This window comes from Gorilla gorilla, chromosome 7 (assembly GCF_029281585.2).
Source record: "Gorilla gorilla gorilla isolate KB3781 chromosome 7, NHGRI_mGorGor1-v2.1_pri, whole genome shotgun sequence".
Classification (NCBI taxonomy): Eukaryota; Metazoa; Chordata; class Mammalia; order Primates; family Hominidae; genus Gorilla; species Gorilla gorilla.
The window spans coordinates 55,759,192-55,775,284 of record NC_073231.2 but is presented as its reverse complement, the minus strand read 5'-3'; the positions used below and the strand labels follow the sequence as shown (position 1 = coordinate 55,775,284).

Here is a 16,093-nt window from a genome sequence, read left to right as displayed (position 1 = left end):
CCAAAATTAATCTTGTTTGTTTTTTGATGTTGTAGTTAATTTCTTCTATGAAAGTTCTATTAAAATCAGCTCTCTTTGAGTTTACTCTAGGGTGGCAGGTGTTTCTGATATGTTTTCATAAACAAGTTATATTAGTTTGTTACAGGAAATCATGGGACTGCTTTACCTAGAGTGTTGGGCCTGCCATCTTAATTTTGCCTTGCTGCCAAAGGGTTATGGTTCAACTCTCACTTGAATTTCTTAGAGGGGACTGAGTGACCTTATTTTAGCCTATGGTGAATTAAGCCATTGATTAAATTAATGTCCGTGGCTTGCATGGAAACGACCAAGTATTTCCTGTAGTTGGTGCTCATTAACATTAGACCTGCTCACACACAACTTTGATATGAACTACATGAAGACGAATGCAAAAAAGTAGGTCAGATCCAAAGCATTTCAGGTTAAGGTGAAAACCTTGCAATATGTGGATAGATTCTGAATTCATCACAAATGATTTACTTTTCTCACTCAAAGCCAGTGTTGTTAATGACAGTGAACCATTTCCTTTAAAAGTATTAGGTTTGTCCTCATTTATGTAGAATACTTATTTTGATCAGTATTTGAGCTTAGAAAAATTCTCAGTAGTTCCCATTTCCTTCCAACTTGCAAGTGGATGCAATGATAATGGCAAAATTTATCTGCATTTTTATAACTGCTCAATTCCTGATAGTGAATATTTGAGCCCTTTAAAACACGCATTTTACCATAGTTCTGGGATGTATCCAAACAGTATTTAATCAATGCTGAATGAACAAGGACACCCTTTGTTGACATACAGGGTCACTGGAGATAGAGTTACTAAATGTAACACTCTCCTGGGGAACTTCTTCCATTCCTGGGGCTCAGGCCTGCTTGCCTGAGCTTAGTCCTGCTGCTTCCTCCTTCACGCTGACCAATCTGAGGAGACTGGCCCTCTATCTACCTAACCCAAATCAGTTTAAGTGAGCTTTGCTATGGTATGATTTATTAGGAAGCCTCTCACTGTAGCCCCACTAGTTAAGCCAGCAAACGCAAAATGAAAACTTAGCTTGGATTATGACTTTTTAGTGTCTTGATATCATAAATAAGCCAGAAATCACCATGGTTTTCTGGTTCCTCTTTGTGAAAATGAATGTGCTAACCTCCGAGAGGCCCACGGCAAACACGTGATGCAGGAGTGCTTCTTACCCATGACCTTCAGCTAGTGTTTATATTCAGTTCCCTCAAATTTCTACTCAACGAGCAACACCATCCCTCTAGTTTCCAGGATGTTCTATTCAATTTTCTCATAGTAAACATCTTAGAAATTCCTATTCGGTTGTTTATTTTATGAAACTAAAATGGAAATGGCCACTGTCTTTAGCTCTGTGACCAACACCAAGTTCAAAGGGTGCAGGAGCATTATTTTTAGTCAAAATTTATTTGCAATTTGCCCGATTGCCTAGGCATGGAAAACCTAAGCAGGAACCAATGTTAAGAAGGGCCTGTGTCAGCTGCTAGGGGTACAGTTTTGTTTTAGCTGAAAAAGGAAGGGGTATAATAATCTCACCACTGAGATTCTGGGGTCACAGTGACACAGAACAAAGGTACAGGAAGCTCAAGATGTATCCATTCATTTGGAAAAACTTAAACTTGGAATTCATCAAACCGGTTGAAATTCTTTTTCTTTTTTTTTTTTTGGAGACGGAGTCTCGCTCTGTCGCCCAGGTTGGAGTGCAGTGGCGCGATCTTGGCTCACTGCAAGCTCTGCCTCCTGGGTTCACGCCATTCTCCTGCCTCAGCCTCCCAAGTAGCTGGGACTACAGGCGCCCACCACCATGCCCGGCTAATTTTTTGTATTATTAGTAGAGACGGGGTTTCACCGCGTTAACCAGGATGGTCTTGATCTCCTGACCTCGTGATCCGCTGGCCTCGGCCTCCCAAAGTGCTGGGATTACAGGTGTGAGCCACTGTGTCCGGCCGCTGATTGAAATTCTTTACAGTGACCATAATAAGCATGTTGCTTCACAATTAAAGAGAGTCAGTTAAATAGATGAGAATAGAAAAATCACAAGAGAAGGTATAAGACACGGAAGTTCCTCATTGTTCCTCTAATGATTGTTGCAGTTGACTCCCCAACATTGTTCTTCTGAATAAAATTTGTCTAGGCACTAATCTTGGTAATTACATTGTTCTGGTCTCTGACTGGTTTGGGATAGAATTGTGAAACAATCTGGTGAGTGCTACAAGGGAAAAATCTATGGGGACATCTAGGAGAAGTCCCCTTTCTGTGAAGAAAATAAAACAAAAAGAAATGGTTGATTACCTTTCCTCCTCTGGACCTCATCATGTGTGACTATGATGTCTGGAACTGCTATCAGGCTAAAGACAGAGCTAACCTACAGGAGATGGCAGAGCCAAGAAATCCCAGGAGTTTGGAGCTATCACATTTTCTTACTTATCTCTGCATGTTTAAAGCCTTCAACACAATGCTATTCGCATAGTAGAGGTTCCATATATGTTTGTTGAATTAATGAATAAATACATGAGAAAAAAGTATATTTTAAAAACCATTTTCAAGCTTTTGAAGAAAACATAGATATTGAATGAGTAAATAAATATGTAGAGTATGATGAGTCGATGAATATTCAGTGTTTACAAATAGTAGGAAATTGTATAATATTGAAGCACTAGAAATCAAGTTTGGATAGAGGACACAATTTTCTGGATAGAGAAAAGATTTTGGTATTCGTGACAAAGGAAGATTGCATAACACCCTAATTTGTGTTCTCCAAATACTATGTTTAGTTCAGTTCAACAGATTTTTTTGGAGCACTTCCTGTATGTAAAGCATTGAAGTTACAAGGCATAAAACATGGTCTTGCTGAAGTAGGTGACACACAATAGGATCATGTCTTGAATCCACTCAATTCATAATTTTGGGTATGGGAATATAAATTAGACAAATATAAATTAGACAAAAGATATGACTTTCTCATAATAAAAAAAGTCAGTGTTTTGAATGCATGGCTAAGGGGCTACACTGTTGCCCCTTAGCAAGATGGCAGAGTACAGAAGTCCCTTTTTATCTTCATGACTTGGGTTCAAATTGGTAGTGTGCTGCAGACAGTTTGACCAGCTTGTCAGAGTGTGCACATCTCTTAGCGACTCTGTGTTTAGGGTCTTCACATTACTAACATGAAATTGGCCAAAGGGGTAGTTTATACCATGAAAATTGACAAACACTACAAATCAGGGCTCAGAGCCCTGGTTTACCAGCACACTGCTAGTTCCAATATGGTAGGTATGAAGTGTCAATTTGTTGGTATGGCAGAAAACTTTTCTCAATAGGAAGCACCTCACTATGAGAAATCAGCTTTGTGACAGGGCTGAGTCCCTATACTGCAAGTTTGTAGGGGAAGGGGCTTTTTTATTTCTTTGTCACTCACTATGCCCATCAAAGTGATTTCTGTATAGTAATTAATTGATATATGTTTGTTTCCTTTAAGTCTACTAGTGGCACAATCTCTATTCCATTTTGCAATACAGATAAAAAATTATTGAGAGTACTTCTTTATCTGCCATGTCATTCTAAGAACAGTGGCAATAATCAAAATAATAATTGGTACCACAATTCTTTTAGTGATTTAGAATTTTTTCAAGGGCTTTCAAATTTATTAATCATTTTATTATCTCAACAACTATAAGAAGTAGATAGGGCAGAATTGCATTAGGTTAAAGAAACAAGATCTTTCATCTTCAGAGCTTTTGGGGGATATTCCAAAGGCTTTGGAATTACATTGTTATTTCACCATTGTTTCTTTACCTACATGGTTATATAATGCATTGCCATCTTAAATGTCTGACGTTTTTTCCCTATAAACCCCACAATGTCACCAGGTCTCCCTTTATCCCTCAGCACCTCTGGACCTAGGAAAGCCAACGAACAGATTTAGATTTGATCTTCTCTATGGAGCTTCTCTATAGCTCCAGTTCTGTATCTTGCGTTGTGGCAGAAAAGAAATCATCACTATTTACTACTGAGCCACCTGAATGGCTAATATTACAATAAGTTAAGCAACCAATATTCATGGAAATAATAATTCTTAATATAGAGGTTACATGTTGGTAGCTTATAGGCTCAATTAAGTTCCAAAACACCTTTTATTTATTGTAAGATATTGTTTTTTAAATTTCATTTTTCCAAATATTTAAAAATTCAAACCTTCACCCAAAAGTCTATTTTTTCAGGTTATTTTTTAAATAAAAAATCAAAATGACTTCACCAAACTAGGTCTAAATGCTTGCAAGAGCTGAGGGCTAGTTCAGAAGTAGCCAGTGGTCCTATTTAGATGTCACCTAGCATCTCCTTTTGCCATAGTTCTTAACACTCCTAATAGTATTGCTATATTTATACACAAATCACTTCTTTATTTGATCTATTTAGGCCCAGTACATATGTTAATGTGCAATATCTGTCCTGATTTAAAATTATAACTGAAGCATATTTTCACTCTCAGTACATTTATCTATCCAAGCATCCCCTTATTTATTCAACTTATGTGTAGTGTACAGTTTCCTGTGTGCTAGGCACTGAGAATATAGAGATGGGAATGACATAGTCCTTCCTCTTCTGGAGCTTACAGCATATGGGAGCAAGGACAAGTAAATAAATAATTGCAAAATACTGTGTGTTATGCCCCCCCACAAAGGTAAACACAGGCCACAGTGTGAGCAATGGCAAATTCTCTGAGGAATGAGGTGGAAATCAGGCACACTGCCAACAAAGAGGTGATTAGGTGATTCCTGTGGAGTAGTTTGGTGCCTGCTGGGTGCACAAATAAGGAGGGGCATTCCAGGAATAGGGAGATGCAGATCCAACAGCTCTCAAGTATGTTGGAAGACCATGGCCTGTCTTTGAAATGCCCAATTTTAGAGTCTTTTGGAGGTTGGAAATTCTGAAACCATGCCTTGTTGGGCTGGGAGAATCTATGTTCTGCTGAGGCTCTTGTTTCTCTGTCTTCCAAGAATAACTATCCCTGTAGCTGCCTTCCTTATATTTTTGGGCTAACACCTATTGCCTGTTATCAACATCTGAGGCTTGGTCTTCTCATTCAAGGTATGTTGGATACAAAAGGCAGGTAGTAATGAATGTGTCTCTGATGAGCTCCTGAACCATGTTCTCAGCAACAAATGGCTCATGGTAGACTTTTCTAGAACAATCTCCTTTTCTTTACTGTCAATATATGGTGGCTTGGGATGGACATCTCTTTTAAGAGCATCTATAGCATCTACTTATTGCCATATGAAGTTGTTAAGAATCAAAGGAATAATTGATATGTCTGAGAGTGGTAGTCACTCAGAAAATGTTTATACAATGAATGACAAAACCTTCCCAAATTCTATATAACTGGTTCTGAGCTATATCATTTTTTTTTCTGTGCCAGGTATTATCAGCATTCTCCAACTAATTTCAAGGAAACAATGGTGTGACAATAAATTAGTTAATTTTAACATTAGTCAGGCATAATTGGCTAATGTTAAATCTAGTAAATAACAGAAAGTGTTCATCAACTCAAGTTAAAGCTACCCTAATGATGTTAAATCAGTATTCACAATATTGCAATTTTGTTCTGCCACAGATTTTGTATAAGGCAAGCCCTTCTGATTACTATTTGATTTATTATGTAAAGTTTGGGCATTGCTATTGAGTATTCCAAAAGAAAAAAATATAAATTAGCACACTTTTGATTTTTAACTTTGAGTTTTAAGTTCCTAAAAGTCTAAATCAAGGTATTTTTCATCATGAGGGTAAGAAATAAGAGGAGTCCAAAGCACAGTGATATAAAGACAGTGGTAATCTGGTAAACATTTATTGTTTCTTGATAACACTAATGTTGATTTTACCATCATGATATGAATAGTAAACTTAATGACTAGTGGAATAATCACATAATGAAAATAGTAAGTTGAAATTAAATAAATGCAGAATTGTAGATAAAAATAAAAATTAAAAATATTTTCCAGATATTGGATATTGGCTATTCATTTGCCCTGTTTATTGAATATAATTTTGTTCTTTGATACAAAGAACAAAAGAATGTGGAGATAAAGCCTGTTGTTTGCAGAATGTTCCTTCACTTGCTAATACTCTACAACCTATTTGTTATTGTCATTCATACAATGTCCCTCCTTTTGAAACACACAGAAACTATATGTACACTCCCCCCACACTTAAGTCATTCACCTTTGCTGCTGAAATAAATGCAAATTTTCTAATTGTATTTGAATCTGCTCTCTTCTTGTTGATTTTCAAAATTCAACAATATCGTAATCCAGCCTGGATGCAAAACATCTATCTTAGCAACTAGATTTAGAGGTGGTCCAGCTATGAACTGCTAAAAAAGAGCAGCAAAGTTTCCCTTTGAAAAAAGGCATTTTACACACAAAAACTGCTGCAGCAACGTTACTTCCTGAGAAACACAGGCAGAATAGGACTGCATTCAATTTGCATGCAGGTGGTGAATCTCTGAAGTGGTATTAAGGGATGAACCAGGGTGGATTAATTTCCAGTCTTTGATATTCATTAACTCCAGCTTCAGAAAAAAACACAAGGAGATGACACAATTACCCTCAGAGCTTCACCCGTGAGCAGCAGCTTTACAATCTCAAGTTCATAATGCCATACTAATTGATCAAGAAGGGGCACATACCTTTCATAAGAGGTGGAAAAGTATATGGGCTTAACTACAGCAATGATACTATTTAACTTTGGAACAGTCAACCTCACTTTGGAAACACTTAGCAAAATAGTTATCATCATTTATTCTCTAAGCCACCTGTCAATAGCTAGCCCTCCATGGTTTTCAATAATTCTCCACCAAGCAAAATGTAATTTTGGCCAAAACGTAATAGTGGCCAAGGCGCAATGTCCACTTCATTTGAAGCAACTAGCATTTAGTCTCATCACTGTATTTCTCTTTATAGATCATGAAACCTTTCAAAGATATCCTTAGGGAACACTTCAGTAAAGAAGAAAGCTTTCTTATTAGGAGGAAAAACAGAAGCCATCAAGCTGCCTCAAACCCCTTCTGGACCAAAGTGGCAAGAGGAAGAGATAGGGATGGAAGAGGAATGTGCCCACAGGATCTAAGAAGTAGCAATCATAGGCTTGATGTTTACTTACCTCTGGAGCTTCAAAGATTTCAGGGTCACCATGTAGGATTGGAGGAAAGATGGCTACCAAGTCTCCCTTTCGCACACAGTAGTCCCCGGTCTCTGAACTGAGAGTCAAATCCTCCTCAACAAAACGAATGGTGGTTGAATATGAGGACAGTCGTAAAGCTTCAAAAATGCTGCTTTCTGAAGGAAAAAAACAAACGATAGCTTGTTAAGATAGGGCTGGTTCTGAAAACTGCTCTCAGTTTGCAATAAAACTCATTACTAATAGCCTTGATTGAAAAGGAAACTGTTTCTTCATCACATACATTGAGCACCAAGAGGGAGCCAAGGGTGGCTGTGCACAGGATGTGAGCAGGGGCGGTGGTCTGGCTCCAGCAAGGCTTGGGGGCATTTCACAGGTAGAAGGCAGCAGTGTTGTACCTGCGCAGAAAGTCATTAAGATTTTGTAGGAGAAGGTGATCTGCTAGAGAGGAATGTTGTTTTATGGGTATATATGTTTGATATTAAAACCATATCCCAGTTAAAATCCACAGCTGGCGAGTCATTCCACAAACCTTTAGAACTCTGATGCTTTAAAGCCACACTTAGCCATTTAATAACCACTTAGGCAGTTAATAGTAAAGTAATTGTAGTAGTGCTTTCTGAGACAGCTTAACACTTAATTTCTTTTATGCTAGCTGTAAATAAAATGTGAGTCAACATTTGCTGGAAAATTTTCAAAAGGAAAATATTTTTAGAGGATTCAGAAGAAAACCACATTTTCCTCAGCATCCAGGGAAAATAACAGGCACCATCATATCCTGGAAGATTCCAGAAGCCTAATGTCCTTCCTTTCCCAGTGGCCTTCACCTTTTGCTCCTAGCACGACAGATTTTATGGCTAATTTCCGGCAATTTATCCTGGCAGTTTGAGGAGGAATTCCTTTGGGAATAATATGCATAATTTGCATAAATCATTCTGATAGCATGCATATCAGCGTGTAGCTCCTGTCTAGGTCTGCATCTCTCCCTTCATAATCAAAACTGACTATGTTTCCACCAGCGTAAATGGGTCCTAGAATATAAAGCTTGATTCTCTCTAATCAGAAATATGAAAAAAAAGCCCCAAATGGAGTTTTCTCCCCCTTCACATGATAACAAATGGTCGTGTTTATGACTTGCAATTTAGAAATCACACAGACACACACACACAGAGCCCCGTTTCTCAGTGTTCAGCAAAGCTCTGAAACACAGAGTACCCAATTATTAGATTATTAAAGGCAGGCCCATCCGTGAGGGCTTGCATCAGCCAAAAATAAAAACAAATGTTATTTCAGTAAAATTTAAATCTATGCACAGCCTGCATATGGCTATCAAGTAGCTTTGGGTGCTTTCTCCCAGGAGGTTTTTCCTTAAGCATGCATTTGTCTAAAGAAATGAGGCTGCGGTCAGCTTTGTGTGGCCAGTGTGGTGATTCAATGTGACGTACAGTGAGGCAGTGCATATTCTCTTGGACTGCCTTCGTTATTATAATCAGGCAGAGTCAAATCGGTTTGTTGGTGATGAGGCCAGAAAAGAACTTTGGTTTTGGAACACGGGCTCTACTGCAGATAGCCACGAGGCACCTGACACGATGGATTTCAGCTGGCAGGACACCAAGGACCAACATTTCTGTGGTGAAAAGCAAGGCTCGGCCTCCCATGTACTGCTGCTGGCTCTGTTGGAGCAACAATAGCACAGCATCCTTTTAGCTTGTGGTGTGAAATGGTAGCTGACATATGTAGCAATGCTGTTCACTCAACAAGTCCAGTAGGGGTGTGGGAAGAAGAAACACAAAAGCAAAATAATTGTGGGATGGCTGCTGTGACAGGGCAGGCATATAACAGTCCGAATAACATGGTCAAATCTGATTGGCTGATGTGCTCTCGGGAAGCATGGCAGCTTGCGCCCACCGCAGTATCACAAATGACAATTGGGCAAGCATATCTTATGTAGAAGTTAATCACAATAATGGAGCGCAAAGTGTGGCTTAGCGGTCAGATAGTAAGTGACAAATCTGTTTTACCTTCCAGTACCAGTTATGTGTGCGAGATGAGGTTGGCTCTCGCTCTGAGCCATCATGCCGATAATCAATAGACGACAAAAGTAATGAGTTGCGTTATTATCAACAATGGAGAGTAGAGCTTACGTGGCTCTGCAGAATAACATCCAGACACAAAAGCCAGCAGCTTTTCCACCAGCCCCAGTACGAATGCAGGCAGAGCTATACGTTGAGAAGAATGACAACTGCACAATAAAAAAATTGCAGCCTCTACTTGTAGTTGTCATAGTTGAGCAGACACCAGCCAGTGCCACTGACAGACCAGCTGGGCCCTGGGAGGACTTCCATGCTGCACCAGGAGGTACAGTAAATTATCCTGCACGGTAGAGCAACATCTGTTTCTGTGCTAGTGCTGAACAAACAAGGCAATTTAAAACATACCAAGGGATAACCAAGCAACAAATGAACATGACCCTCATTTTTTCCCCCTTCTCACACATGAGGTGCTAAACTTCTTTGTGCAAGCACTCCACGAAAGAGAAGCCAGGTTTTTATTTGATAAGGTGTTGTCAGAGAGATTTTACATGTTTCCAAAGTGGAAAGAAAAAGCTTATAGTATTGTTATTCTTAGAATCTTCCCCCTTCTATCTTAATTTCTTTTATACCAAAGCTAGCACTCAGTTCTCAATTCGCTCTAGAATTAAAAAAAAAAAAAAACTTTCCATATACTTATAAATATTCAGTCTTTAAACCTAATTTGCTATACTTAGTTCACATGCCTTCAAGCATTTGTCTTCCAATTTCCACTGAATAAATGCGTACTAATGAGAACTAGAGCAAGCTGCTGAGGCAAAGCTGGGTGACTTGGGTCTGGCCTGCCACCAGCTTGTGATAGGCGGGCAAATTGAGTTAAAATGAAAAGTCTTGTCAGCTGAAATTCAACATGGTAGCCAAACAGCAAGCTGTCAATCATCCAGCCAAAACAGGGGACTGCAGGTAATAAAAGGTCATTGTGAGTCATTAAAGCACTTGGCTTTCATATGGAAGTTAATTTTAATTAAAGATGATCTCTATCTGTAAATGTTTTATAAAACTTATTGTGTATAATGGATTGTTAATATATACTAATATTTAGCAGGTAATAGGACTCTAATTATTAGAATGCATTGTCGAAAAATGACCATCAAGAATGCAAATATTTTGAGATAAAATTTACACCAGGCACTGCAAGGTGCCAACAACTGCAACTGTGATTAAGATAAGGCTGCCTGTGAGTTGTTAAGAACTGAGCTTTACTGACCAGTATATACTAGGAAATTGGATTCCAAAATTCCCTCTATGATCTCACAATTCAGAGCATGCACTACATTCTTCACCTTGCTAGGGAAGACTTCTTTCTCTTTTCAGGATACAAAATTATTTTGATTAAGTATCCCTTCTAAGTGAAATGCCAGGGAATGTCTTGAGCTAAAATCTTTTACAACACAATTGTGAAGAAAAATAACAAATAAAAAAATTATGGTTAAAAAAGGCATGTACATATTCTCTTTTGCTCTCAGTTCTCAATTCTGGCTGTAATAAAGGATGGATGATTCTCATTTGCAGATTTACAGCACTAAAGCAGCTTATGACAATCAATAATGCATGTTACAACACAAAAACAAATAAGCATATCTGGGTTTCTGCCTCACACTTAGGCCCTGTCTGTATATGTGGAATGAATGTACTGTGACATGGCCAGGCTGTTAATTTGGGTCATCTTAATGATTGGTGCAGGCTGGCATGCCATTTGATTAGCCATGGTGATCAGAGGATAGCAGCAATGGATAGAGTGAAATGAACAGCCAGAACCTGCTGCAGTCACTGGGGCTGAACACTGGGTGTTCTTAAAGAGAAGGTGGTTATAAAAGGGGGAGAGGGGTTGGGTATGGAGGTGGTGTGCTCTGGAAGGTGTGACGGAATGGAGTGAAGCTCATGATGTGTGCATGTGTATGTGCATTTCTACATAAGTGTCTTCAAGACAGTTGAGAAGGTAAATAAGAAATTGTGATAATCATATAATTTGAGGCAAAATAATTAATCTTTGGCTCAACAATTGTATATCTTAAGTAAAGTTAAAAATAAATCTGAATTGGTACAAATGCCTATCTGCACTCTGCATCTCAGACACAGTCTTTGGTTCACTGCTAAAATACAGACATGTAAATTCGGCGTTCATATATTCCATAAATGTTTGTTAAGGCCCTACTCTGCTTGGAGCACTGGGCCACTGCTGCTGGTGTGAAAAAGGAACACAGCACATGGACTTGGCCTTCATGGACAATGCAATCTAGGAAGTTCAAAGTTGGAAAATACATATAAACAGGAATGCTCCCAAGATCCTACTGAAGATATTGCACAGTTGCTTTTATTTAATTGACAAATAAAAATTGGATATATTTATGGTGTACAACTTGATGTTTGGAAATACGCACACATTCTGGAATGGTTAAGTCCAATAATTAACATATGCAATTACCTCACATACTGATCAGTTATTTGTGGTGAGAAAACTTAAAATCTACTCCTGCGGCAATTCGATACTACACATTTTCTAATTGGATAACTCCAATGATAGCATTCAGAAAGCCCATTTTAGTAGAAAGCCATTTTCATATTGAGGTGAAATTTTCCTCCTTTTAATTTCCACCCTTTATAAAACACACAGGCCAAAAAAGTCTAATCATTCTTCCACATAACAACCCTTTCAAAGTATGTAAAGACAACTATCATGCCATTTTCTAATTGTGTATCAGAGATGATATGGTGTTTAGCCTTTGGCACGCTGGATGAATTCAATTAGTCAATGTGCCTCTTAAGACTTGGCACAACTAGGTGTGTACTATTTTAGTTGGAAAAGTACAGAATTATTAATTTTTGTCCCTAGACACCATGCTTCTATTACTATTTCCTGGGAGCAGATAAGCAACAGATTTTTGAAATAATATCACTATTGTTTTAAATTTTCTGATATCCCAGAGATTATCAGCAACCCTGCATGGCCATTAGAATCACCTGGGATTGCTTAAAAAAAAAATGCCCCATTCCAGTCTAATGGAATCAGAACCACTGCATTAACTAAAACCTTTCAGTTAGAGGCTTTGAATCTTGGCTGCACATTAGAATCACCTAGGGAGCTTTTTTTAAAGCCATCAGTCTGCACCCCAGACCAATGCAATCAGAATCTCTAAGGGTGGGGCAAGGTATGCAAAGTGTTTAAAGCCTCCCAGGTGGTTCCAATGAGCAATCAAAGCTAAGAACCGTTGCTTCAAACCCTTTTCTGCTGAGTCACATGTTTCTCATCCTATTCTTACAAAGTTGATATTTAGATCTAAATACAATAATTTGCATTTTAATTAAAGTTGCTTTTCAATCCTTTCAGATTCTGTTTCCAGCATTCCTTATATTATCTAACCACCTTAGCTTTGTGCTGAGTTGAAAATCTGATGAACATCAAAATCAGTATTTTTCACTTTTTAACTGCTGTTTCCTTATATTAGATATAAAATTTTCACTATTTACATCCCTGAGTTTCTGATGTACCTCTTTGTGGAAGATGCTTCACCCACTTCCTCCAGTTAGAAGTTCCTAAATAAAGTTATGTCTTCTGTAAATCCTCATTAGAAGAGAGGATGTTGCAAAACTTCACTACTGTCTGAATTATGTAATCTTTTAAGCTTTTGAATACACAATTATTTTATAATATTTGAATGAGCTTTTTCAAAATAACACCCATAATCTTTACAAACATATCACACTAATGTAAAACGTTCATAAGGGAAACTGTGTGGAGGGTATATAGGAATGCTATTATCTTTGTAACTTTTCTGTAAATCTAAAACTATTCTAAAATAAAAAGTTCATTTTTATTAAAAAAAATATCCACAAGATTCTAATGTGAACCTCTAGTTCTATCCTTACGCTTAAACCCAACTGCATTTGAGAATCAGTAATATATATCTTATAAAAAATACTGGTCAATGTCTCCAGTCCATTTCTAGAGCATTTTTGTCTGAGGCGACAGTCATTATGGGTAGGCATTAAAGTTAGATCTGGCATCAACTTCTGGTTCTGCCACTATCTAGCTGTATGACTTGTGTTAGTTTAGCAACATTTCTGAACCTCATTATTCAGTAATTGAATAAAAATAATACTTGACAATTAAATAACCTAATATACATAAAACACTTAACACAGTGGCAGGCACATATTCAAATAATAATTATTAATATTATCATTCATAATATCTTATCCTGAAGCTAAAAATTCAGCCAACTGTATGATCCTCTGGCCCATGTTGCCTGATCTTGTCCACATGCACATCATGACTGGCTTTGTAAAACTGAGATACAAAGAATTCCTCTCCGCTCTCAGCTGGGATAATGAAAAAAGATCTCAAAGGCTCTGGTATCAGACAGGCCTGAGGGGAAAAGCATGGGCGTGGTCAGAAAACCTGAGTTAAAGACCTGCCTTTCTTCTTAATCACCTCCATGATCTTAGACGGGGTATTTAGCACCCTGAGAATTTTCTCATCTGTGAAAGTGACAAAATAATAGCTGTCACTGTCCTCCAGAGTATCCTGGTGCTGATGACATGAAACAATGTCTATAAGATTGCTTTGAAATATTGAAATCGTTAATATATTTAACATGGATTGCATCTAATTATCATTATTATTTGTTATTAAAGGACCTTAATTTTTTCCTTTCTGTATTCTCCTCCCACACCAACTACTCACAATCAGCTTCAAAATCTTTCATCAAATTTTGATGTGGACTCACTGCAAGCTCATACTTCTAGAGTTATAATTTTTAATATTCTCTTTTTAAAAAAGTATTACAGATTTTGCCCAGTTCCAGTTTTAAGGCATCTCCCTTTACTTTAACATCCCTCACCTGGACCATGTTTGCAACTTTTCTCAATTTGAGGATATGTCACTCAACAACATTAGGTGTCTACAATTCACCTGAGCCATGTGGCAGTTCTGATTTACCTTGACTTTCCAGAGTATGTTTGCTCTTTTCACTGGTGAGTCATCGAAAGAGCGCTCCTGTGAGGTAAGGTAGACTTGAGCATGATGTTCATAAATAATTGCAAATGAAGAAAACAATATAAACTACATAGGGACATTGCAGAGGTTAAATGTCATTTTGGTGATCACAACAGATAACATTTATTGAGCCCATACCGTGTACCATTATACTAAGTTATTTATCCATTATTCAAATAAACCATTAAGAAGTGGTATTCATCAAGCTTATTTGCAACTGATTTATCAAAATTCCAATTTTGAGAGCTTTTACTGCTTGCATTATCTTTTTTTCTTATCTTTGTCTTTCTGAATTATCTTTTATACTTTTCTTTTTCCTATATCTAAAACCCGCAGTTCTAAATCCTACCTCCACCCCAGATTTTTTTCTGAGATAACTGAAAAATTCTTACTTTTCTCTCAGAGTTTCTCAAACTTCCATTCTATCAGCAATTTTTTTCCTATTGAGATTTAAGCCCCAAGTAACAGTTACTGAAACCTTATATCTACTTATTTTAAATTTTCAGTTAAATGTAATTATAGAGATCTTAACTAATTATTAATAGATAAAATGTTTTACTGAGGTCATAAGCAGAATCTTAACAAGATACATAAATATATAAAATATAGAGTTGTGTTTTCTTTGCCTAAAATAAGAGTAGAATAGTTTTAAAGAGAGATTCTCAAAAGCATTGAAAAAAGGACAAATCTATCATAACCTCTTACAGCAGATGATTGCTTTAAATTACTTAAACAGACTTTGGCAGTCTAACGTTCCTTCTCACCCTGCTTTATGATCAAAGTGTGCTGACATGCAAAATTTCTGTAAAAAGAACCTCTTTTCTCTTTGCTGTAATAGTGCCCAAATCCTCCTTCCTGGTAAAAAGTACAGCAATCATTTTATCATTGTAATCTTTTTTCCTCTTATAATGATAAAAGTTTAAACTTTTTTTTAAGACATTGCATTTAAAATACATAGAACTCTTTCCTTAAGAAGACGAGAAGGATAAGCACATACACACATACCACGTGGCACATGGTAAATATTTAACTGTGTAAGTCTTGCCTTTGTACATATACTTCATGCTCTCTCGATATAGAGAAATACAACTGAGCTATGACTATCTGTAGATGTTATTTGTTGTGTAACTAATTCACATATAAGTTTGCTCTGATCTGCATAAAACCTTCTATCTTTTGAAAGAAAAAAATACACACTATTTTCTAGATCACAAACAGCCCCATCATTTTAAATTCTCGTAATGAACAACACTGGCCTCTGCTGGTAACCGAGGTCGTGATGAACCATCCAGGCTGCTGAAGGTACTGCCTTTATCCAGGTGGATCTAAACTTGCTTGGGATTTTTGTTGTTTTTATTCATTTGTCAATGATAGGAGACTTGTCAATTTATGAGGGATCCAACAGCGAAAATCTCTAGCTCTAGCTATGGGCTTAAATGGATTCAAATTATAGCTCTAGAATCTGCAATTTTTTCTGGTCTAATAAATTTAAATGTTTCTGCTTTAATACTGAAATTTAAAAATGATTTTTTAATAGCAAAAAGTTGAAAGTAAAAAGAGTGGATGAATTACAACTACATTTTTTAAGAGTAATAACTATACAGAATACAAACACATATTCCTTTTAGTGTATTTGCCTTACTTCCCAGTATGCGTCATCATATTCATAAAATGCAATGGAAACTGCTTGAATATATGGGAAATGCAACCTAGATCTTCATAGAAATTATAAATATGCCAGAAAATACTGTGTATCCAAGTGGAGCAACTACCCAAAATTTTACACAAATTTTCTGAATTTGTTCC

At 37.2% G+C, this 16,093-nt stretch overlaps 1 protein-coding gene across 4 annotated transcripts in view; it reads right to left on the bottom strand.

Annotated features, from left to right (window-relative positions):
• CYP7B1 (cytochrome P450 family 7 subfamily B member 1) overlaps positions 1-16,093 on the bottom strand; it is a 208,259-nt gene that overhangs the window by 12,297 nt on the left and 179,869 nt on the right. For all 4 annotated transcript variants that reach the window (XM_019032966.4, XM_063709248.1, XM_063709250.1 and 1 more), the window contains one exon: positions 7,184-7,359. In XM_019032966.4, the coding sequence (XP_018888511.2) occupies positions 7,184-7,359 (176 nt within the window). The remainder of the gene's footprint in view (positions 1-7,183; positions 7,360-16,093) is intronic.